The sequence below is a fragment of the Candoia aspera genome, chromosome 4 (assembly GCF_035149785.1).
Source record: "Candoia aspera isolate rCanAsp1 chromosome 4, rCanAsp1.hap2, whole genome shotgun sequence".
NCBI lineage: Eukaryota > Metazoa > Chordata > Lepidosauria > Squamata > Boidae > Candoia > Candoia aspera.
The window spans coordinates 125,319-149,647 of NC_086156.1; the positions used below are offsets into that span (position 1 = coordinate 125,319).

General features: G+C 51.3%; 1 protein-coding gene across 2 annotated transcripts in view; it reads right to left on the reverse strand.

Moving 5' to 3' along the window:
- Nucleotides 1–24,329, reverse strand: part of SMARCD3 (SWI/SNF related, matrix associated, actin dependent regulator of chromatin, subfamily d, member 3) — a 39,615-nt gene that overhangs the window by 3,375 nt on the left and 11,911 nt on the right. The window contains exons 2-11 of one of the 2 annotated variants that reach the window (XM_063303150.1): nt 21,131–21,393; nt 20,185–20,227; nt 19,159–19,281; nt 18,625–18,747; nt 18,241–18,336; nt 15,384–15,485; nt 12,825–12,986; nt 11,027–11,124; nt 9,412–9,547; nt 4,389–4,511 (exon numbers count right to left, since the gene is read on the reverse strand). In XM_063303150.1, the coding sequence (XP_063159220.1) occupies nt 4,389–4,511; nt 9,412–9,547; nt 11,027–11,124; nt 12,825–12,986; nt 15,384–15,485; nt 18,241–18,336; nt 18,625–18,747; nt 19,159–19,281; nt 20,185–20,227; nt 21,131–21,393 (1,269 nt within the window). Of the gene's footprint in view, nt 1–4,388; nt 4,512–9,411; nt 9,548–11,026; nt 11,125–12,824; nt 12,987–15,383; nt 15,486–18,240; nt 18,337–18,624; nt 18,748–19,158; nt 19,282–20,184; nt 20,228–21,130; nt 21,711–24,329 lie in introns of those variants that run through there. The other variant, XM_063303148.1, reaches the window with a different exon arrangement.

A 24,329-nucleotide genomic window follows, 5' to 3' on the forward strand; every position in this document is an offset into this window, starting at 1 on the left:
TGAAGTGCAGAACCAGGACCAGCTTGGCCACTTGGGGCATTTTTCCCCCCTTGGTTCACTCATTGGCAAAGAACTTAGCCATAGTATAAATTTTTCTAAAATTAGTACAATGATACATTTAATATTGGGGAAGAAAATATTGTTAAACATAAAGATTTGTGTAGTTTTAGCACTCTCTTCCAGAGTCTGCCATTTTGCCTCTCCTGTCCCAGATCTCCTTCTTCCTTCTCTTGCATAACAGAAACATAAAAGAGAAGATCAGCCATTTCCTCCATCCACACACTTCAACAGTGGCTTCTGCTGTTGGTCTCCCCCGGCAGCCAGGAGAGCACTGGCCACCCAGCCTGGCAGGATGCTGCACTCCAGGCTCCCCATATTTCAACATGATGACCACGCCAAGTCACTGAAGGGCATTAAATGGTCAAGCAAAAGGTTTGGGGGGGGTGGTTAGCTGAGGGCAGGAACTAATAAGGTGTATGGGGGAAATGAGTCCTAAGAGTGAATGCTGCTGGGGGGTGGTCTTCTCCTCTTCCTCCAATTGTAGAGCAGGAATGAGTGGGGCGAAAATACCAGATGGGGCCATCAGGGACTCTCCCTCCTACCCACTTCTCCAAGCAGAGCGGAGAGCAGGGATTCCACGGCTGGCCTCCCTTGGAATTAAAAAGGATGTAAGAAAGCCAAAACATTCTGGAACCAAATACATATATTAATTCCAAAGATTTTAAAAATTAAAGCATAACTGAATCCAGAGACTTTCTTTTTGGGACTAACGGAACTTTGTTTTTATATGTGACAACTGAGTGAGACTATTGTATGCTCAAAAACAGCACTGCCCACAGTGGAGGAACGGCTGGTGAAGGTAATGGAGCTTGTGGGGGTGGCTAAATTAGCTGCTTTGATCAAAGAAAAAACAGTATCTACATTTATGGCTCACTGGAAACCCCTTATAGACTTTTTGCATGAAACAGAAAAAAATGCACTTACGACTTGTGGTTTTGATGATTAGAAAAAAAATTGGATAATAGAAAAAAGTGAGCTTTTTTTGTAATCATAAGAGATAATTTTGCAATTGTACTTTTATTTGCTGCAAAGGAAATTGGTAGCTTCTTCTTTTTATTTCTTTTTATTCTCTCTTTCTGCACTTTTGCTTTTTTCTTTCTTTTTTCTTCTTTCTTTGTTCTTTTTACTCTCTATTAGTTTTATGTTCTTTGTAAAACTTTTAATAAAATTTATTTTAAAAAAAGGAAGGAACTCTTGAGCTTCAGAAAAAAAGGGAAGCAGCACTGGGAAAGCACAAGGGGAAAACTGCTGTACATTGATGAGGAGGCTGGTCTGATGCCCCCCAACTGCCCCATGAAAGAGCTAATGTTGCTCCCTCTTGAAGAAGGGAAAAGGGGGAGCCAAGAAACGATGGACTGGTTGCCTTGACAGAGGTGCCTGGGGAAATCCTAGAAAAGATAATCAAGCACTTAGACAAGGTGGTTACTAGAAGCCAGCAGGTTTCTTAAAAATAGGTTGTGCCAAATTTTATTGCTTTTTTTTTTTGACAAAGTGACTAGATTAGAAGGGAATCCTAATTCTAATTCAGAAGACTTCAGTAAGGCATTCGATAAAGCTGACCACAGCCTCCTTCTTGATAAAACAGAACATGTGTCTCAATGGAGGAAGGTATGCAGTGGGTTACCTCTGGATTCTGTCCTGGGCCTGGCGCTCTTCAACATTTTCATCAACTACTTAGATTAAAGGATGGAAAGGATGCTCTTCAATTTGCAGATGACAGAAAGTTGGGAAAGGAGACTGCTGACACCTCAGAAGACAGGCTAAGTTTCAAAAGCTCTTGATACACTTGAACATTGGTCCCTATCCAACAAAATGGTAAGAAGTGTAAGTTTCTGCATTTAAGTAAAAAGAAATCAGATGTAAAAGATAGGTGGTACCTAATTCAGCAGCACCACTTGTGAGAAGTTGTGAGTGTCCTTGTAGACCACAGATTAAGCATGAACCTGCAGTGGGCTGCAGCAGTCCAAAGAGAGAATACAACCTTGGGCTGCACCAACAGAGTTACAGCATCAAGATCACAGGACATGAAAGTTCCGCTCTACACTGGAATATCATGTCCCATTTCAGTCTCCACATTACAAGAAGGAAGATGCTGAGGAACTGGAAAGAACAGCAAAGAAGGTGAGAGGCTGGCAGGTTAAACCCTATGAAGACAGGCGAAAAGAACTGGGTATGTTTACCCTAAAGAAGAGGAGCTACTGGGGGACATGACAGCCACCTTCCAATGCTTGAATAGCTGCAATAAATCTCTGTATTGCCCGAGGGTAGGACAAGAGCCAGGGGTGGGAGCTTTGCAAAGGAAAATCCAAACGTGAACAAGGAGGCATTTCCTGACTGAGAACTATTAAAGAGTGGGTGCTTTAACACTGGAGATGCTGTACACCACCCGGAGTCACTTCTTGTGAGATGGGTGACCATATAAATTTGATTGATAGATGATGATAGATATAGATAGATAGATAGATAGATAGATAGATAGATAGATAGATGATAGATAGATAGATAGATAGATAGATAGATAGATAGATAGATAGATGAGAGAGAGAGAGAGAGAGAGAGAGAGATTTTCAAGCAAAGTTTGGACAGCTATTTGACCAGGATGGTATGAACATTGCTGCCCTGCGCTGATGGTCCCTTCCAACCCTATGATCCTGTGATTCTAAGTTCAGGGAGTCCTTGACTTACAATCACAGTCGGGACCGGAATATCTGTCACTAAGTGATGCAGTTGTAAACTGTGACATCACATCACCACATTGCTTAGCGACAGCAATCCCAGAACTCCCCGTTGTTATTAACTAACTCCACCAGTTGTTAGCCAAGGACCCATCCCAATCCAAGCCATTCCAGGCCTGGTGCCTCCCAGCCCCAAGCCTCAGTAAAGTAAGGAACTGCCTCCAACTCCCTTCACCTGCCTATCTCCACTCCCCATCTCTGCCCTTTTGGCCACCATGCACCCTGCCTTGCGGGGTGGCAAGAAGCCCCAGAACTGCACAGCTCTGAGGCTGCTTGCCACACCATGGTTCTGGGGCTGCAAGAAGCCACTGAGCCGCAGCGCAGAGTGAAGCCACAGCTGCCCCTTGGAAGACTCCGCCCAGTCCCAGCTGCAGTTGCCCTGGCCGCCCTGCACTCTGAGGCCCCTGCTGCCCTGCGCTCCGCTGCCCCAGCTGACCTTCATTGTCTTCTTGCTCCCACCACTAACGAGGCGTGCCTGGCCTGGCCCTTCACGAGCAGCTGCTGGCCACATAAGGCCATCATCCCCAGGTCTCGTGAGGAAACCACCATGTGCAACCTGGAGAAGAAAGCCTTGGGTGGCCAGCAACTGCCTCACAAAGGGCCATGCCAGGCATGCCTCATCAGCAGCGGGAGCAAGAAGACAATGAAGGTTAGCTGGGGCAGCAGAATGCAGAGCAGTAGGAGGCCAAAAGGGCATGGATGAGGGGGGAGATAGGCAGGTGGGGGTAGTTGAAGCACCCCTGCGGTCATAAGTGTGGGCAGGCTGCCAAGCACCCAAATTTTAATCACGTGACTGCGGGGGGGCTGCAACGGCCATAGCTTCAGGGACCGGTTGTAAGTTCCTTAGTTCAGTGCCACCATAACTTTGAACGGTTGCTGAACAAATGGTCCTAAGTCAAGGGCTACCTGTACGGCTATTCCAGAACAAACACTTTGCCCAGCAACCTTGAAAATGGGAAAACCTGCCCAACTGTTAACTGAAGCCATTCCAGCTGCTTGCAGAATTCCTACAGCAATCTCTGAGCCTGTTACAGTTTTCCAGTGTTGCGGCTGTAACTCTGTGCCCACCCATTTATCTCCTCAAGCACAAATCGCTGTTTTGTTTGACCTTCATTCAGATGACAGGACCTGGAGAATCGCCAGCTTGGCTACTGGTTCCTTCTGACAATGTACTTCCTCATCCATCTTTCTTGCCCTACAGCAGATGTCTCACCACCAGCTGATAGAAGCTGAAATCATTTTTGACTATTCTAACCTGTCAATCTTCCTGAGAGACACTACTTTCCAGATGTCTTCTGCTCTAGTAGAGGGACTGCATTTCAAACAAGGCATATTTTGATACGGCGAAGCAGGTCTTAACTATCTAAAGCTGCACAGATGCTCGTCCCACCCAGGGCTTGTGCCATGGAACGGCAAACCCTTCAAAGGCCCCTCTCCCGGTGCTGCACATACCGCAGCCGCCACAAGGAAAGAGAGAGCGGCCAGAGAGACAGACTCGCCCCAAAGGCCAGAGACCCAACCACAATGTCCGAGCCCCAGCTGCTCTCCAGGCCTCATCCCAGCTTTAACCCCCAAGCGCACAGAGCCACCTACCTTGAGATCCCTACTCTGGGAGCGGAGAAGGTCCTGGATGTACCCTTTGGGGTCTTTGGAAAAGCTCAGCATGAAATCTCGCTGTATCTTCAACTGGTTGATGGACTCAATCGTCTCGTGAATCTGAATCAAGAAGGAAACAGAGGCCCGTTTCTCAGCAGGCGAGCCACTTACAACAAGGGTCCTCCAAGCAAATTCTCCTGCTCCTTGGCAGCCAACCGAAGGCAACGCTCGGCACCTTCCCTTCTGCTACTCACATTCTCCTTCGAGAATTCTTTTTAGCCACTAGCATCTAAGGTTGGCAGTGCATGCACCGTCTCTCCAGTGGGCTCAAGATGTGACTGCCTACCACTGGATACAAAAGCAGACAATTTTCCCTTTCATCCCTTATGTGTTGAACAGATTCAACCAGTGACACTAGCAGGAAAATAAGTATGCTACACATTGCAGAGAGATTTCTGGGCAGCCTAGAGAGCGGCTAGCCTGAGTTGTGGAAATAGCGTGTTGCTGGAGCAGCTCTTGAGAGAAGACACGGAAGATGTGCCTTCACAGAGGCCAGGATCAGCAGACCCATCTTTGGACAGTGAGGGTGGTAGGTCGTGAGAGCCCCAAGTGTTTGGGGTGTTTTAGGTCAAGGTGGATCCTTCCTGCATGTTATTTACATATTTAGTTATGAAATGTATGGCTTTCACACTACTCAGGAATCTCTGGGAAGGCCCCGAAAGTCAGGTGTGAAGCTTCCCTTTCTCCTGCTGTTGCCATCTATTGGTATATTGTTTTCTGGGGTTAAGGTTACTGTGGTAACAAATGATTTTGGCCAGGTGAGGAGGTTGAATTTAATTGTCATCTTTTCAGGTGTTAATAGCTGTTAATCTTCAGCAAAGGATCGTTACCTTGTCGTGGTGCTGGAGCTTGAGCACCTCAATGATGCCATGAGCTAAACCGTGAAGGGCCACCCAAGACGGGAAGGTCATGACAGAGAGGTCAGACTAAATGCGATCCCTGGGGAAGGTAATGGCAACCCACCCCAGTATTCTTGCCGTGAAAACTAAATGGATCAGTACAACCAGAGATATGTCGGTATACCATCGGAAGGTGAGACCCCCAGGTCGGAAGATGGTCAAAATGCTACTGGGGAGGAACAGAGGATGAGCTCAACTAGCCCCAGACGTGATGACGCAGCTAGCTCAAAGCCGAAAGGACGGCTTGCGGCCGACGGTGCTGGTGGTGAACGGCGAATCCGATGTTCTAAGGATCAACACACCATTGGAACCTGGAATGTCAGATCTATGAGCCAGGGCAAATTGGATGTGGTTATTGGTGAGATGTCAAGATTAAAGATAGACATTCTGGGCGTCAGTGAACTGAAATGGACTGGAATGGGCCACTTCACATCAAATGACCACCAGATCTACTACTGTGGACAAGAGGACCACAGAAGAAATGGAGTAGCCTTCATAATTAATAGTAAAGTGGCTAAAGCAGTGCTTGGATACAACCCAAAAAACGACAGAATGATCTCAATTCGAATTCAGGGCAAGCCATCTAACATCACAGTGATCCAAATATACGCCCCAACCACAAATGCTGAAGAAGCTGAAGTAGAGCAGTTCTATGAGGATCTGCAGCACCTACTGGACAACACGCCTAAAAGAGATGTTATTTTCATCACAGGAGACTGGAATGCTAAGGTGGGCAGTCAAATGACACCTCGAATTACAGGTAAGTATGGTCTGGGAGAACAAAATGAAGCAGGACATAGGCTGATAGAATTTTGCCAAGACAATTCACTCTGCATAACAAACACTCTCTTCCAACAACCTAAGAGACGGCTTTATACATGGACTTCACCAGATGGACAACACCGAAATCAGATTGATTACATCCTTTGCAGCCAAAGGTGGCGGACATCTGTACAGTCGGTAAAAACAAGGCCTGGAGCTGACTGTAGTTCAGATCACGAACTTCTTCTTGCACAATTTAGGATCAGACTAAAGAGATTAGGGAAGACCCACAGATCAGCTAGATATGAGCTCACTAATATTCCTAAGGAATATGCAGTGGAGGTGAAGAATAGATTTAAGGGACTGGACTTAGTAGATAGGGTCCCGGAAGAACTCTGGACAGAAGTTGGCAGCATTGTTCAGGAGGCAGCAACAAAATACATCCCAAAGAAAGAGAAAACCAAGAAGGCAAAATGGCTGTCTGCTGAGACACTAGAAGTAGCCCAAGAAAGAAGGAAAGCAAAAGCCAACAGTGATAGGGGGAGATATGCCCAATTAAATGCAAAATTCCAGAGGTTAGCCAGAAGAGATAAGGAATTATTTTTAAACAAGCAATGTGCGGAAGTGGAAGAAGACAATAGAATAGGAAGGACAAGAGACCTCTTCCAGAAAATTAGAAACATCGGAGGTAAATTCCAGGCAAAAATGGGTATGATCAAAAACAAAGATGGCAAGGACCTAACAGAAGAGATCAAGAAAAGGTGGCAAGAATATACAGAAGACCTGTATAGGAAGGATAACAATATCGGGGATAGCTTTGACGGTGTGGTCAGTGAGCTAGAGCCAGACATCCTGAAGAGTGAGGTTGAATGGGCCTTAAGAAGCATTGCTAATAACAAGGCAACAGGAGACGACGGCATCCCAGCTGAACTGTTCAAAATCTTGCAAGATGATGCTGTCAAGGTAATGCATGCTATATGCCAGCAAATTTGGAAAACACAAGAATGGCCATCAGACTGGAAAAAATCAACTTATATCCCCATACCAAAAAAGGGAAACACTAAAGAATGTTCAAACTATCGAACAGTGGCACTCATTTCACATGCCAGTAAGGTAATGCTCAAGATCCTGCAAGGTAGACTTCAGCAGTTCATGGAGCGAGAATTGCCAGATGTACAAGCTGGGTTTAGAAAAGGCAGAGGAACTAGAGACCAAATTGCCAATATCCGCTGGATAATGGAAAAAGCCAGGGAGTTTCAGAAAAACATCTATTTCTGTTTTATTGACTATTCTAAAGCCTTTGACTGTGTGGACCATAACAAATTGTGGCAAGTTCTTAGTGGTATGGGGATACCAAGTCATCTTGTATGCCTCCTGAAGAATCTGTATAACGACCAAGTAGCAACAGTAAGAACAGACCACGGAACAACAGACTGGTTTAAGATTGGGAAAGGAGTACGGCAGGGCTGTATCCTCTCACCCTACCTATTCAACTTGTACACAGAACACATCATGCGACAAGCTGGCCTTGAGGAATCCAAGGCTGGAGTTAAAATCTCTGGAAGAAACATTAACAATCTCAGATATGCAGATGATACCACTTTGATGGCTGAAAGCAAAGAGGAACTGAGGAGCCTTATGATGAAGGTGAAAGAAGAAAGTGCAAAAGCTGGCTTGCAGCTAAACCTCAAAAAAACCAAGATTATGGCAACCAGCTTGATTGATAACTGGCAAATAGAGGGAGAAAATGTAGAAGCAGTGAAAGACTTTGTATTCCTAGGTGCGAAGATTACTGCAGATGCTGACTGCAGTCAGGAAATCAGAAGACGCTTAATCCTTGGGAGAAGAGCAATGACAAATCTCGATAAAATAGTTAAGAGCAGAGACATCACACTGACAACAAAGGTCCGCATAGTTAAAGCAATGGTGTTCCCCGTAGTAACATATGGCTGCGAGAGCTGGACCATAAGGAAGGCTGAGCGAAGGAAGATAGATGCTTTTGAACTGTGGTGTTGGAGGAAAATTCTGAGAGTGCCTTGGACTGCAAGAAGATCAAACCAGTCCATCCTCCAGGAAATAAAGCCAGACTGCTCACTTGAGGGAATGATATTAAAGGCCAAACTGAAATACTTTGGCCACATAATGAGAAGACAGGACACCCTGGAGAAGATGCTGATGCTAGGGAGAGTGGAAGGCAAAAGGAAGAGGGGCCGACCAAGGGCAAGGTGGATGGATGATATTCTGGAGGTGACGGAATCGTCCCTGAGGGAGCTGGGGGTGTTGACGACCGACAGGAAGCTCTGGCGTGGGCTGGTCCATGAAGTCACGAAGAGTCGGAAACGACTAAACGAATAAACAACAACAACAATAGCTGTTAATAGCCTGAAGCAAGGGCAGTTAGCTTGGTTTCAGTTTTTCCTTCTCTTTAGGCATGTAGAGAATATGCAGCTGAGGGAGATCTCTCTCCTCTCTGAGAGCCTGTGAGAATGCAGAAGCCTGTAAATATGTTTTTGTGCTTTCTGTAAATAAATTTATTTTTATAGAAATGCCTGGTGTGTGACTTTCTGATCTCTCCTGGGCCAAATGCTTTCTAGCACCCTGCCAACACCATCCCTGGCTGGAAATTGCTGTTCAGATGAAAGCCACATGAACAGAACATACAGAGTCTAGGTTGCTGGATGGAGGTCTTTCAGTTTGATTCTGTGCTCGTGACGGACTGGGCAGCCCTCAGAAGACCTTCTTTTTCTTCTTCTTGTAAAAATATGGAGGCCTTTCTGAAAGCCTTCAAAAGGCCATGACCGTATCTTATGGATGCAAATGTCCCAAGCTCAATATGAAAAAAGAAAGGGAGGATTTGTGCATATCTGGGCAGGCATACAGTACATTCAGGTATGGAACTGGAATTTGCCACCAACAGCCGGAGCAATTTACATCCCAGCTCTTTCTCACACAAGGGACAGCTTCACTAACAGCAGTCAAAGAAGAAGGGGGCAGGAAACAACCCATCCAACATGTCACAACCCACAGCAGAGCAGAGCAGAGCAGAGCAGAGCAGAGCAGAGCAGAGCAGAGCAGAGCAGAGCAGAGCAGAGCAACAGAAGATGGAGGGGAAGCACCCCTGGACTTGGGTTGTCCTCAGGCTGCAGCTACACACACTTCCCCTCTTCAGCTCTTCAGCTCTTCCTCCCACCTTCCTAGGAAGACACTGACACAGCCAAGTGATGCTTTGCATCCACACCCTTCTATGCCATCGTGCTTTATAGACCCAGCCCCCAGCCCCCAGAATTCCCACCAGACACCTTGTTGTCCAGGGCTGTGATCTCCTGCTGGTTTGCTGTTGAGAGGAGAAAGCTGCTCATTTGCCCTTTCAAGGGATCCTCTACCTCAACGTCAATGTCATAGCAGGCAGTCTTCTTCTGATCATTGGGGTCCACACTAAAGGAGAAATCCAAAAGCTTCAGAGCCCACAGCATCAGCAAAATTCCCAGTATCCAACCTGGGGAGGTTCCAGGTGGAGGGATAACCCTCCCTCCAAGAAAGCTAGCTTAGCTGCATCCATATGAGGGCCCTCATGCGCTCTGGCAGAGAAGGGTCTTCCCCAACCTATGTGGGAGATGTCATCAGAAACTGGCCCATCTGCTCACAAGGTAGATGACTGCTTCCCAAGGACCAGAACCGTGGCCCTCCCCCTGAGCAAACGGGGCTTCAGGGTTGCCATAGCAATGGTCCACATTCCTCCTTCTCTGACTCCCAGCTGCTCCTTTGCTGTTGTTGGAAGGGTACTTTGGACGTACAGGAACCAAGGGCTAGCGAACTAGAGTGAATCCGTATTTGAGCAGAATGTAACTTCTCTGCAGGCTTGCTTAGCAAACAACCTTCTCTAGTGATCATAAAGGGTAATGAGCTTAATGAACTGTATGATGAATACTCAGTCTCATAAAGTATAGACAGTCCATCCAAACACAGAGGTGTATGGAAAGGCAACAACAGGCTAAAGTAGACTAAAACTTCAGTGATATGCCAAAGATCAGGAGAAGATTGAAATATGGCTGACAGAAAGAAGTATCAAAAGTCAGAACATGAACTTCCATGGTCAAGAACTGCCCACGAACAGCTAGACACCTCTCTACATTACCACAATATTCTATGGCAAGACTAATGAAAAGTAGATGGTCAGAATCCAATCCATTTAGTTCATAAAATACGAGGCAAAGGAGCTCAGCGTGTACGCATGTGAAGCACATAAGGGTATGTATGCGCTTAGTCCATAATAGCTTCTCCATTCTATAGCTTGTTCTTTTTGTTTTCTGCTGACTTCCTGCTCCTTCTCTCACTAACTTTTGCACACCGGGAAACATTTCTGGAATCAAGGAGTTACAAGACAACTTTTGGTAACTATCTGATCACTTATTTAGATAACTTCTCTGCTTATGTGAGTTGGGGAAATTGTGTGGTTCGGCAATGTGCACTTCTAATTAGTTGTGCTGGAAATGAGACATACGCTAAACGGAGAACTGTTTTCAAGCTCTTGTTCAATGAACCTGTGCAACCCTTCTACTGTGTACTGCTGCCTTCTGCGCTTATTACGCCCACTGGGGGTAAAGATCCTGATAGGGAAGGAAGGATGTTCTCTGGGTCCCCGTCCTCCAAGAGCAATGGAGAGCGCAAGCACCAGGAGTGTGCAGGGGTGCCCTCGCTTGCTCAACCACCACTTCCCCCGCTGCCCTGGCAGGACGTCTCAAGCATCTTGTTCTCTCCTCCTCAGCTCACTCAGCAGCACCAGGTTTCAAAGTGCAGCTCCCACAAAGGGCGAGGAGGGACACGCCTGAAGCTCAGGCCTCTAAGAATCCCAGAAGGAAGGAGACGGGGCAATCTTCCGGGGAGGGGCTGCCCTGGCACAGCAAAGACACTGACCTGATGATGTGATTGATAACGATGGGATCCGGTGGCAGCAGCAGGTTGGTGAGCCTCTGCGGGATCTCGGAGAACTTGAGCCGTGAGCAGTCAAAGATCTGAAACAGCAATGGAAAACGTCAGAGTTCGTCCCGGGCAGCCATCAGCTCCTGCTCTACCGAAATGCCGCCCACGTTCAGCAACCAGCTGCAGAGGTTTGGTGCAGCTGGCTAAGTCCCTGTACATGGACGTCGCATATGCACTAGCCGTGTTGTCTGCGTCGGGCAGTCATAGAAACTCATAAACAAAGAAGTAAATAAATCTGCCTACTGTGGACGTGTGTAGATGTACAGTAAATATGCCAGCCCCAGAGTTAGAACGCCGCCTTTCCCTCCCCCGCCCGCCCTGCTTTCAGGAAGGCTCTGGGGCCGTTCCTCCCCTGTCCTTGAAAGGGAGACATCTGCAAAATAGCTCGGCCAGGGTAGAAGCTTGTTAGCCCCTGCCCTGCCAGCCCCAGCCCTCTTGAAAAGAGCAAGTGGGCCCCGATGCCAGGCAGCGGCCAGCCCCAGAGTGAGCTGGCCTGGCCCATCGCTCACTCACTCCACCACCTCCCTCTCGCTGGAAGGCTTCTGCTTTCTTCCCCCCAACCCCCTCTTCAGTCCAGCGCTTTGGCGTCAGCCCAGGGGGTTGCCTCCTCCTTCATCCGCCACTGGAGGTGCGACTGGCAAGGGACAGGGAGGGGACCGAATGGAGAGCAGGCCGCTGCCTCTCTGTCCCTAAGCCCCTTGGTCTCTCCCCCTGCGGAATAGGGTGGGGCTCCTGGGCCCATCTCGGGAACCAGAAAGGTACGTCAGGGTCACCCCGATCGTCCTTGATCCCTGGAGATGGAGCCACAGGAGAGGAATCTGCTGCCGCTGCTGCCACCATCGTCCTGGATTCCCAGAAAGGTTCAGTGAAACCATTGATTTCACCCTTTTGGACCCCTGCAGCCCGGAGTCCGACCAGGAGGCTGGCTGACCTCTCTCATTACATTTGAGAAAGGGAGGTGGCTCTGCATGCGTATGTCTCTTAACAGCGCTCCTGCCATCTTCCTTGATCCCAGATGGAGCCCACAGAAAAGCCCCTGCAGACTCATCTCGAAAGGGCCACTCAGTCCCAAGCGGGGCAGGGGAGGGGGGAGAGCACCAAAAAGACTCCGTATTAACGGGTTCACTAGAACCAAGGCTGGACATAGATTTTTCTGGTTTTCAAGGTCCCGCTTTTGCCCCAGACTAGCACTAAAGAGAACCTGCTTCCTTGGTTTCTCAGCCACCCTGGGCTTGGCAGAGGTGGGGCTAACCCCTTCCTTTCAGCACCAGCCTGGTGACCAGGGTTCTGCTGGACCATATCTCTGCCACCCCAGGAGAAGGCAGGACCTCCCCACAGCCTCTGATCCCAAGCAGGAGGCTCCCCTGAAGTCCAGGTGTGATGTGGGGAAGGGAAGAAGCCCCTCCTGCTGGGTTAAATGGGGAAGCTTCAAAGGAGAAATGGAAGGCCCTCTTTCTATGCCTCCTTGAGGAAGAAGGGGCACCCCACGAGGCCAAGGGACAGGAGAAGGTCCTGTCCTCCCCATGAATCTTTGGAGACCCCCCCCCCCCGGACACAAGGCCACGTGCTCCCGCCAGTACAAGCCAGCAAGGACTTGGGCTATCTCCCTCTCCACCACCACCAGTGGCCAGGCCCCGCTCACAGACGCAGCTCAAGGGCAAGACCAACCCCAGTGCCGGAGCGTGTCCCAGTCAGCCCCCTCGCTCCTGCTTCTGCTGCAAGTGCTGCTCACCTGCTGGAAGTATTTGTCACAGTTGATGTACTCCTTGTCATGGGAGTCCTGCAGTTTGTTGGTCTTGATGTACTGCCAGAGGGCCTGGATGATGGCAGAGCGGGTCTGTGTGTGGATCCCCAGCAGGCGGGCCAGGCGAGGATCAAGCTTGAACTGAGGAGGCTGCGGACAGAGCGCCAATGCAAAGGATCCACTTGGACGGCTGGGGACCCAGGCCTCCTTTAACTCCACAAGGATCGAGGGCTGTAGGCAACGGGACCCCTGCAAGGCTTTCAAGCAGTGCCACCACCCTCAGGGTTCAACCCATGCATGGCACCCTGCCTCTCTGAGAGGAGACCTGCTGCTCCCAAAGGAAGCCCTGGGATGGCCTCTTAACCAAATTGCCCATGTGCTGTCATGTTTTCCATGATTTACTCAAGGTTTGCATGTGTCAGTGTTTTTAAGAATAACTAAAGTCATATATGAAGAAAATTAATTTTGGCATTCTCAGGCTGTCTTTCTCCCGCATTCAAGCTTAACAGCTCAGCTGCAGAGTGCAGTCCAGAAAAGCTGCGCATGAGGGGCCCTTGGAGGGGGTGGGGGGTAGACAGCACAACATGGCTCCTGCACCTCCCCACTATGCAGACAGCACTTACTTATTCACTTGTTTGTTATATCAAATCTTGCAGCCACCCATCTCACAGTTGTAATTCTGGGCAGCCCATATAGTTTAGAGTTAAAACCAGACATAACTAAAAAATACAAGAAGAACAATGGTGGCTGAAAACAACCCCAACTCCAGTAATAAAAAAGACAAGCTCACAGAGGGAACATGCCCATCTTTAAGGACTTCCAAATGCTAGTGGGGTTGGGGCTCCCTAAATCTCAGAGAGATGGTATTCCAGAGGGCAGGCCTGCAACAGGCACGCTGTGCTTTCTGGACCCTGCTAGACGGCACTATTCATTAGACGGGACCAGGAGCACACCCACCCTGTGGATCGGGTGGGATGGGCAGAAATGACCAGGGAAAAGCGGTCCTGAAAACACCTGGCCCTGTAGCTTGCAGGGCTTTATAGGTGACAACCTTCAAGTGTACCCAGAAGTCCACTGGGAGCCAGTGCAGCTCATGGAGCAGTGGTGAAATATGGGCATCACCCATCACTGCTGACACCACTGCATTCTGGACTACCTGGAGCTTCCAAGGGAGATCCAAGAGCAGCCCCATGTACAGCACCTTGTAGTCCGCTTGGGAGTGACCAAGGCATGAGCGACAGTGAGCAGTGTTTCCCAAGGGGCACAATTGACACACAAGATGGATTTGTGCTAACGCCCCCCTAGCCACAGCTGCCACCTGCTCTTCACACAGGAGCCATGTATTCAGGTGGACCTTCACATTGCATACCAGTTCTGCCTGGGGCAGTGCTACCCCATCAAGAACTAAAGATGGAAGACAACAAGGTCCAGGAGGCCCAAAACCCAAAGCCACTTAGTCATGCTACAGTTGAGCTGAAGCCTTTCCTTCTCCACCTAGACCCCCACAACAAGCCCATGGTAGAGATGTGCCATGAATGATCTCCCCCAGCAGCTTCATGTAGAGGTTAAGCAGGATGGGGAGAGCCCTGAGAGGTCCCACAAAGAAGCGGTCTTGGGCTAAATCTCTCTCCCCCATACTGACCAGAACTGGCCCTGGAGGAAGGAGGGAAACTATCACAACACTGTGCCTCCCACTGAGCCAATCCAGAAGGATATCGTGATTGAGGTTACCAAAAGCTGTTGAGCGATCAGGAAAGCCAAGAGGGACACACACTCCCATCCCCCTACTGCCAGAGGCCATCCATGTGCAACCAATGCAGTCCCACACCGAGGCCTGAATCCAGGCTGAGAGGGGTCCAGACAATCCGCTCTCCCAGGGCTCTCTGAAGCTGCAGTGTGACCACCTCTCAACAGCCATCCCTGAAAAGGGGAGGTCGGAGGCAGGACAAATATTGTCCCATATGGTTGGGTATCTTGCTCTCCCCGCTCTTGGACCCCACCCATGTTTGCCACATGGGACTGGTTGATTCCATGCAGGATGCTGGACAGCTCGATTCCCTGGCCACCCTCCCACCAAAGCAGGAAGTCCCTGGAACAGCCCCAGGAGGAGCCAGCGGTCCTGGAACCTGCCTTGGACACAGGGATTCAGCATCAGCTGCAGAAGGCAGCTGCTGCCCCTGAAACAGGCCCTGCCATTCCTCTCTGGCATCCCTTAGGCCCACTGGGATCTAGGAACGCTTGGCCCTTGGGGGGAGTGGTGACACCACAGTGGTGTGGGGCATTTGCCCACCCAGGCTCAAGGCTTTGGAATAGCAGAGAAGACAGGCTGGCATGTTGCTGGACTGGAGCCTGGGGTGACAACAAACCTCCCTTCTCATATTTCCGGCACTGATGAAGTTACCCAGGACCATAACAAAATGTTGGCATCCCAAAAGCCCAGCTCAGATCATTTTAACGACACAACCCTGTGACTCGGGAGATCAGCCTCAGGGGGCCTGAATGCCTGCCAAGCACCAGACCATCATGCTCACAAAACCCACTCTCAACCTGGTAATCCAGCATGAGCAGCAGAGTGCAGCGCACACTGACGTCTCCTGGCCTCTTCACCTGGAAGCCATCTGTCTCCTGGGTGGTGGGTGTCCGGTGCCACTGTCAGAGATAACAAGAGTACCCCTTAGAAGAAGACCCTCATCTCCCCTGGATGCTCAGCAGTAGCATTGCCACTTCTGCCAAAGTCACGAATGCTGATCAACCCAAACACCTGAGGCAACTTAGACCCAGCACCTATCTGTGTCCTCAGGGGCTTCATTTGGAGGGCCCTGACAATTCTGATGGGTTGCAATCTGGTGCATGTGACTTGGCCAAACAAGCCCATCATCCTAGGGATGAGAATCAGCTAGCAGCCTTCCAGATGTTGGACTACAACTCCCACTAACCCTCGCCATTGATCCTGCAGTGTGGCCTAGAAGCTGGTGATCATCTCCCTTGGGTGGTCACACATTAACCATGTCTACCATTATTGGCTGCTCAACTGCACTTTAGGATTATTCTGTGCAGCAGCTCAGACTTGGGGCAGATTTTCGCATATCCTCAAGCCTGCAAGTAAACAAAGTCTGGAGTTTTGCCTTAGTACTCCTACGTCAGAGAGAGAGGCCAGGAGGCTTAGCCTACAATCTTCAACATAGCTTAATCTCAAATAAATTAGTAAGGAATTACTGTATAACTGTAACCAAACTAACTGAAAGCAAAGTAGATGATGTCCTTTCAATGCATCTAAGGTAGCAGAGCTGGGACCTCCACAATGAAGGGAATCTGGGATTGGTTTCTCCAAAGGTCTCTGCTTTTTAAATTGTTGTCACCCAACAATTTACTTCTCTCCACATCAGACCAATTGGCTCAATATCTGCACAAGCCTCAGCACTCTGGTCAAAGCCACAAGGCCCCAAAATGCATACTGTCGTGAACTCCACCAGTGAAAATGATATTACAAATGACCCAAAGAAGATCTTTCCAAGGTAGGGCAAACTTCCTCTGCGCTTCCCTATTTGCACTAGCAAGAAAATCACAGCTGTTGGCATCTTCCCCTCCCACCCAAAGAGGTTGGGTGGATGTGGCCAAAGGCAGATTGAGTAGGAGGATACATGCTGTTAGGAATGTCGGTCAAATTGTTACAAGAGCTATGGATCAACATTCTCTGGCAATATCCTTTATTCATGCCTGAAAGAAAAGCCATTAGCCAAACCAGACGTTGAACATTTTCTATTATATGGCCTGTCCTAATTTTCTATGAGGATTGCTTTCTAAATATAGCCTTCCAATATTCCTGTTATTAATGGTAGGCTTCAAGCTCTGGCATTCCCAGCCAGCCAGCCCCAGGCACAGAATCCACATTCCTGAGGCATGTCCAGCCCTTGGTCACTTACAGAGCCCAGTTACCCCAGCTCGACTGGAAAAAAGAAAAAAAAGGCAGGGGGGGATGCAGAAGTGCAAAATGGGGGCTGGAAAGAGCGTGAGGCTAGTCATGCCCCTCAGCCTCAGATTACAGTTTCCAATTTCCTGGAAAAGAGGGAAAATGCAGGAAGACTGAAGCATCTGGGTCTGCAGAATTCTATCTCAGGGCAGCCTAACTAGTAATTGTGGTGCTTTTTTTTTTTCTTTATGGTGCTACATCGAAGTCACTTCTCCATTAAAGCTAGCAAATTCTGCCTAATTTCAGCCTTTACTCATTCTTCAGACTGTGCACGAGGACCCCACTTGTCATCTTCCTGTAATCCGTAGTAAGCTAAAAGGCATACGTCGTCTCTTTTGAGATCCTGCCAAAGCAAGTCCTATTTGTGGTTTGTTCAGAGCATTACATACATTGTCCTAGGATACAGGAGGTACGTTAGAGGGCATCTAGTCCAATCCCATGCCCAGTGCAAGATCCACTAGATCATCTCTGACAAATGACCATCAGCCTCTGTTTGAAAATCTCTAGAGAACTCGTCGCATCCCGCCACAATCTGTTGCACTGGCTGACAGCTCATACAGCAGTCAGATCTTTCTGCATCTTCTCTCTCCTCTGAAGCATTAGCCCCATCCATAAACCAGATAACCATCTCCTCAACCCATCGCCCAAGGCACTGACAAAAGTGCTGAACAGCGCAGAGCACCCAAGGGAGCCCAGAGGCCCTTTCCTCCCTACCCAGGTATCCACAGGGCCCCCACTCTGTGCACTTGGGTAGGGACATTGGAGGGTTGGGGCAGAACCCCGTCCTGCCACCTCTGCGGTGGCATCCTTGGTGACTCTGGCCCCTGCTTCTCCTCATCCGGCTCTCTGGCCACACGTGCAGTCGTGGGCTTTTGCTGTAGCGCAAGAGGCAGAGAGGGTTCCTGTGAAGAGGAACCCTCTCCGGGCCTCCTACCTGACCTGGTCTTGTCCACGCCATTGCACCATTGCAGAGAAGAGCGGTGGTGGAGAGGAAGGAAGACCATTTTTCCACAAAAAGAATGGGGGGCCACCTTATGCTTAGGAAGACAACAGGGAAGGGGGCGCTTGCCTCAGCAACTGGGGGGACGCAGCCGCTGCCATTCGTGCCTTCTGAGAAAGGCAGAGGTGAGTCCTGCTGGGGATGAGGGCTATGGGGGAGCTGCCGCAGGCAGACGCGGAGCCAGGAGAGGGCAGAGTGGGCCAGGCCCTCTGCGTGGTCTCTCAGGGGACGGGCAGCGACAGAGGAATCGCTTCCCAAACGAGCGAGGGTAAGGAAAGGGCAGCACTGCTCTCACCAGCAGCCATGCCACCGTGGGTTTTGGGGGGAGCGGGGATCCCTGCCAAACATGGAAAGGTATGGCACACTGAGGATGGGGAGAGGGAAGAAGGAGGGCAGCTCCTCTTCTGATGGGGGGGGGAGCGCAAGCCCCTTACCTCGACCAGGTGATTGTCTGGCCCGTAGAGGTCCTTGTCCAGCTCAATGACCAAACTCTTGAAGAAGGAGGAGAACTTCCGCTTCTGTTTGCTGAGCTGTGGAGTCGGGGGACACAGCTCCATCAGGAGAGGAGGAGCCATGGCCGTGGCCATGGCCCTCTTCCCACCCAGGCTGATGAGAGCCCCAAGAGGGCCCTGCCGGCCCTGGTCCGCCCCACGTCCCTCCCATCAGTCACGCAGCACGCGCAGAGGCCTCTGCCCTGGTGGAGCACCTCCTCTGCGCTGCCCCGCCCCGCCAGCTGCCACCTCTGGGGACATCTGGCTTGCCCAGCAAAGCACCCCCTCCAGCCAGCCACAGGGAGGAGCTGGCTGGCCCCGGCATACATCATCAAGCAGCTTCCCCTCCACACGCAGTTCCCACGAGGCAATGCTGCCGTCTGAATCATCAGCGTCTGACTTGGCGGGGTTGAAGGTGTTGGATATGTAGAGGCGCAGCTTCCGCTTTTGCTGTTGGGCCAGGAGACTCCAGTTAGGGCCAGTGAGGGGCTGCTCCCGGGGGCCACCTGCTCAAGACAGGAACCGCTTCCCTGGCCCCTCTGCGGCTGCTGCGGTGCCCAGGCCTGGCCCCCGTGACAGAGCCCCTGAGGGCTCCAGGGCCAGCCAGGCAAGGTTGATGGCAGGAGAGCATCAACGAAGGGGTGCTCCCAGGCTTAGGGTCTCCAACAAAATTGGACAGGGAGGGTTAGAAGCCCCTAGAAGAGCAGTGGGGCCGCTTGCTCTCCAGAAAAGAGGGACTCGTTCAGTGAGGGTGGAAGCAGGGGGGAAGGGGAGAGGGGGGAGACGCTTCCCTGGTGGAAGAAGGAAGGCTGATCCACCTCTGCCACTCCAGCCCTAGGTGGCACGGGCCAGCGTTCCCACCTTCATGGGCCTCTTCAGGGCCTCCTGGATGTCCACTCGCTTTCGCATGATGGTCTGGTCCAGCTTACGCTCAAACGCCAGGAGGTCCATGTAGGCCTGAGACTCCGGTACCAGCTCTCGGATCTGGGGAGGAAGCAGAGCACTGCTGCCACACGAGTGGGCACAACCCCACCCCCTTCTTTGGAAAAGCTCCCAGACTCAGCCCCTGGGATCGCCAAGGTGGGGGTGGGGAGAGAGCCAGACAGGAAGAGGCTCCCTGAAGGTCCGGAAAATTGCTTCTAACCACGGCAAAGCAGCACTGGGTTGGGTGGCCCACTGCTGGGGTCCCCAGGAGAAGGACTGGGGAAGCAGGTATCCAGCAGCCTTCTAGGCCTAACCCATGCTGTGTGCCGAGGCATGGTTTGTGGGTCTGTAGCGCTGAATTCAACACAAAGAGGGAGTCTGGCTTTTGTCTTGCTGACCTCTGCCACCCCACCCACCCTCGCCAGAGAGACTACTTTTCTGCAGGGAAATAGCCCAGGACATGCCTGACCTCAAACCTGCCACTGTGTCCATTCCAGAGGCCCAGGCATCGTCTGGAGCACAAAAACAGATGTGCACCAACTCTGAAGCAAACTGGAACCACGGTTCCATGGCCCAGCAGAGTCCAAGGGGGAGCCCTCCTCCCTGCCCAGATCTCCGCAGAGGACCTTCCGCCCTCCTCTTCTGCCTGCTTCTGCTCACCAGCCAAGCTGCCCACTGGGAAAGGGGCAGGCTGCTCTGGCCCAGGCCCAGTCGCCCACTGAGGGGCTGCAACCTGGCTGGGGGCTGCCCAGGCTTCCAGCAGGGAAGGAAGGGTCACCCTCACCCCTTCGAGAAAGGGGGCTTTCAGAGGAGGGAAGCTGCATTATCACAACTGCACCCGGGTGGGTGAGGGAGAGATGGTAGCCACAGTCTTGGCAGTTCCTCCCCCTCCTCCCCATCTTCTACCTGAGCTCCTTAGGACCCACCTAAGCAGAAGAAACACAAAAGGAAAGAGCCACTCACCCTTTGAGGGAGAATTTTGTCTGCCATTTTTCGCCTCTTGGCGCTGTACGGTGTGAGAGAAAATAAAAAGCAGATTCCCATCGCGACTAGTAATCAGAGGAGCAAGCCCCCGCTGCCAAGCATGGCCTCGGAGGAGGGCCTCCCCTGGCTTCAACCTCCAGGCCTGAGGCTGGAGCTGGAGCAGCCACCACACAGGGCCCCAGGGGTAAGGAGAGCCTCCGGGGTTCCTCTTGGCATCTTCCTCTCCCACCACGCATGCTCATGCTCAGAATCCCAGAGACATGGCCAAGGACAAGCTCCCCATAGGTCCCATTGGCTCTTTCGCAAGCTCATAACCCACAGAAGCTGCAGCCCAGGGAAACTGGTGGGGCAAAACACCCCCAGCTACTTCTGGGTCCTGTCCGGCACACAGCCACCAGTGATTCATCGCAGAGGGCAGGATCATGCAACCCTCTTCAAGCCACACCTGGCGTGATTGCCGGGGCAGTGTTCACGGGTCTGGTTGGCTCAGCAGGTGCCCCTGTCCTCCTCAGTGCTCCATGCACAGCCATCCCTAAGCTGCATGCCGGGCAGGAGAGGACAGCTGTCCTGGATGGGGGCATCCCGTCCTCCAGTTGAGGCTTGCAAAGGCTGCGCTCCTCTGCCAGACCCTCCCTCCAGGCCAAGCAGTGGAGAACTGGCCCGGGAAGAGGAAGGGCTCCCACGTGGCCCTGAACAGCCCTCTGGACAGAGCACATCTGTCCCCACTGGCCATGACAGGGCAGGGGGAAGAGGCAGCTTGGCCAGGAGGAAAGGGCCACGGGCATCCTCAAATGGTGAGGAGGCTGGCCAGGTTGCAGCTAAGTGCAGCAACGTGACATGGCTGGCCCCCAGCAAACCCTTGGTCCTGAGCAGAGGAGAAGCCAGGCCTTCCTTGTGCCAGCCACATCTGTGGCTGCATGCTCACCTCCGGGACCGATTCTGCGTCGCAGCTCCCTGCTGCTGCTGCTGCTGCTGCTGTTGCTGTTGCTGCTGCTGTTGCTGTTGCTGCTGCTGCTGCTGTTGCTGCTGCGGCGGCTGCTGCTGGGGGGCCGCCCGCTTGCGTGTGGGCTCCATCACCGCCTGCGGCATCCCAGGGCGTACAGAGGGGCTTCCGACATAGGGTGGGCCTGGGGGACCCATCGGGGTCCCCTGGTGGGGCATGCGAGCACCCGATGGCATCCCAGGACGCTGGATGGGGGAAGAAGAAGAGCGAGGCATCAGTGGGTGCAAGGCAGCCAGGCAAAGGGGAGCATCGGGCTCGGGACCAAGGGAAGTGGCACGCATAGGGCTACTGCAGCAGGCCCTGGGAGCATGAACTGTCCTGACCCAAGGAGAAAGGCGGACATCATGCCTTGAACCGGGGGCCTGCCACTTCTTTGCTACAACTGACTCCTCCTGAGAAGTCAGTCAAGGAAGCCTCTCCCAGCACCAGGGTTGCCTGGGAGGCCAGAACCTTGGGCCTCTACTCACCCAGCAGAGCCCTTCCAGCTGGCAGAGATGCTGGGCACGCACACACATGCACACAAGTCTTTTAACTTAGATCCTTTCTGTGCCCTCAGATGCTACAGTTGCGGAGGTCTGAAGGACTGAGGCGGTGGTGGCCCATTCAGAAATGCTCCTCTAGAGAGTTTCCTTTACTGGATGCAGAGGTTCCAAATGTCCTTCCCAATGAGATCCTGTGTTTTTCACACAGACATTTCTACCAGGGAAACCAGGGCATTTGAAGGGACCCTGCTGGACACCCTGTGCTCTGTGGCAGATGCGTCCTCCTGGGATTCAATAGAAGCAAGAAAGCAAGCAAGCCAGCTAGCTAGCTGTGGGGCTGTGTTTAAGCCCTAAGGGCTCAAGGGCTGCAAAACCACCCAAAGCCAAGCCAGTCCACGGGCATAGCCAGGGATGAATTGGGATGCCCAACGCTCTGAAGGGCAGTGGGGAAAAAATCATCACTGGCTCTACATGTTGGAGAGAAATTGTGGGCAGGTGGGCTCCTTGGCACTGGTGGCAGGCAGATGTTGATGGTGTTTTCCAATGTCAGCATCTTTTTTGTCATCTTTGTGCTGGAGCAAGGGAGGCCCAGAGCTTGGTGCAGAGAGCTAGTCCCCAGCTCTGGTGAGGGGGAGAATGAGAGGCCGCTCTCTGGGATGAGAGCAGAGGGTGAAATTAATTGGGCTGTGAGTGGGAAATGAGTTTCTACCAGGGAGGTCTGGGGGGAATTAATTACCCAACTAAAGCAAAATTCCATTTGGGGAGATCTGCACAGTGAATTAAGGGAAACTGGTTGGGGAAATCTGAATGGAAATTAAATCTGAATGGAAATTAATTGGGGGGGCAGGATAAACTAATTGAAAACGAAAGGAATGTGGATGGTCTCCCAAGGGGAGCTCAAATCTCACTTGCTGCAGCTTGGCAGACAGTTTGTGCTACAGCAGGAAATTGGTCCTCATCAAGCTGAGCTCCCAGCCACCCCTACAGGCCACCTGGCACCAGGGCAGAACCTGGACACATTCTGGGGAGGGGCCATCACTGCTACTAGCAGGGACTTGCAGGAGCAAAAGAACACTGTAATGTACTGGGAGAAATTTGGCGGGGGTGGGAACCGTCCCCCCTTCTTTGCCAGGAGCTCCCTTCCCACTGAAGCTTCTCACAATATGGAATGGAGCGAGGAGGACATTGCGATGCCTCTTTTGGCCAGCTAGAGCCCCCTTCTCAGAAGAGGTGCCTGGACTGGGCCATCTCTGGCCAATTTCAGTGACCCCCTGCTCAGAGGGAGATTACTTTGGGTCATTTACCCCACTTCCTAATATTTTAAGGATACACCGAAGGTGGAAATTTGCATGTTGTAAAGCAAACCTCCAGCTTCAGGAAGATTTACAAGAATGCCCTTGGAAATCCAATAAGCTTCTCCAAAACGAAAAAACAAAAAAGGAGGAAGGAAGGAAGGAAGGAAGGAAGGAAGGAAGGAAGGAAGGAAGGAAGGAAGGAAGGAAGGAAGGAAGGAAGGAAGGAAGGAAGGAAGGAAGGAAGGAAGGGCTTCCTTTGGAAAAGTGAAAGCATGTTGGCGAAGGCAGTGGAAAGTAGCTTCCCCGCCTCCCGGTTTGCTTTCTGCTGTCCAGATGCCTGCCTGGCCCGGCCAGTGAGGCAGCCCTTCAGCTAGCCTGCTCACAGTCTGTCTCCACAACCTGGGTCCTGAAAGTCTGTGCTGCCCTTCAGTCATTAAGCATTCAGGAGGGGAGGCCTGGCAGAAGGCTCCTGAACCAACCGTCTTAGCACCTGAAGGGCAGAAGGCCAAATCCAAGATGCACAGATTGTGATACACAACCGTGACCATTTTTCATCAACAGAATCTGTTTGTGGGTCTTCCACAAGCTCTCCACCTCCATCCCATTCCCAGCCAAGGGCTTCCTCAGCACCCCCTCCCTCCTGCCACCACCCAACAAGACTCTTTGGCATCCTTCCCTACAGTGGCCCGAGAGACTGTAGCTTCTCCCAAGGCAAGCCACCACCCTCCAGGCAATGCCATCTCCTCCAGACCCAAGCCAGCTGCCATGACCTGCCTGTCTCTTCTTCTTCACATCCTCAAACCCCATCACACCCAGTAGCATTCTGCCACAAGGATGAGGGGTAGGACTTGTGGGGAATATTGATGTCCTACTGCAAAAATATAAGAAGTGTAAATGTATGAAACTAAACTGTTGCTCCTGCTTAGTCCCCAGCCTTCCCTTTCCTCCTGTACCCTGACCGTTACCAAGCAGACCCTCCCTGGAGCAGAGACCATCCTTCTAAAGGGCAGAGGTCTGAGTAATAATGCTAACCATGGTCATCTGCAGAGCAGCACTAGCAGCCAACCAGAGGAGAAAACCAACAGGGGGATGGGCAAGTGCCACCCCACAAGAGAACATTGGCCAGGACTAGGCAGAGAGGGCACCAGTGGGCCCGCAGAAAGCCCGTTAGTGTCTCTCCAGACTTTTGGTAAACATTTATAATGTTCAAAAATGGGAAGCTCAGAAGCTGGCATGGTGCAAGCAAAGAACCAGCCTTCAGCATCAATAGCTTATCAAAGGATTATTCTAGATTCCATAATGGATGTTCTTGGAAAAGAAAATGGTGCATGGCTGCAGCTCAGT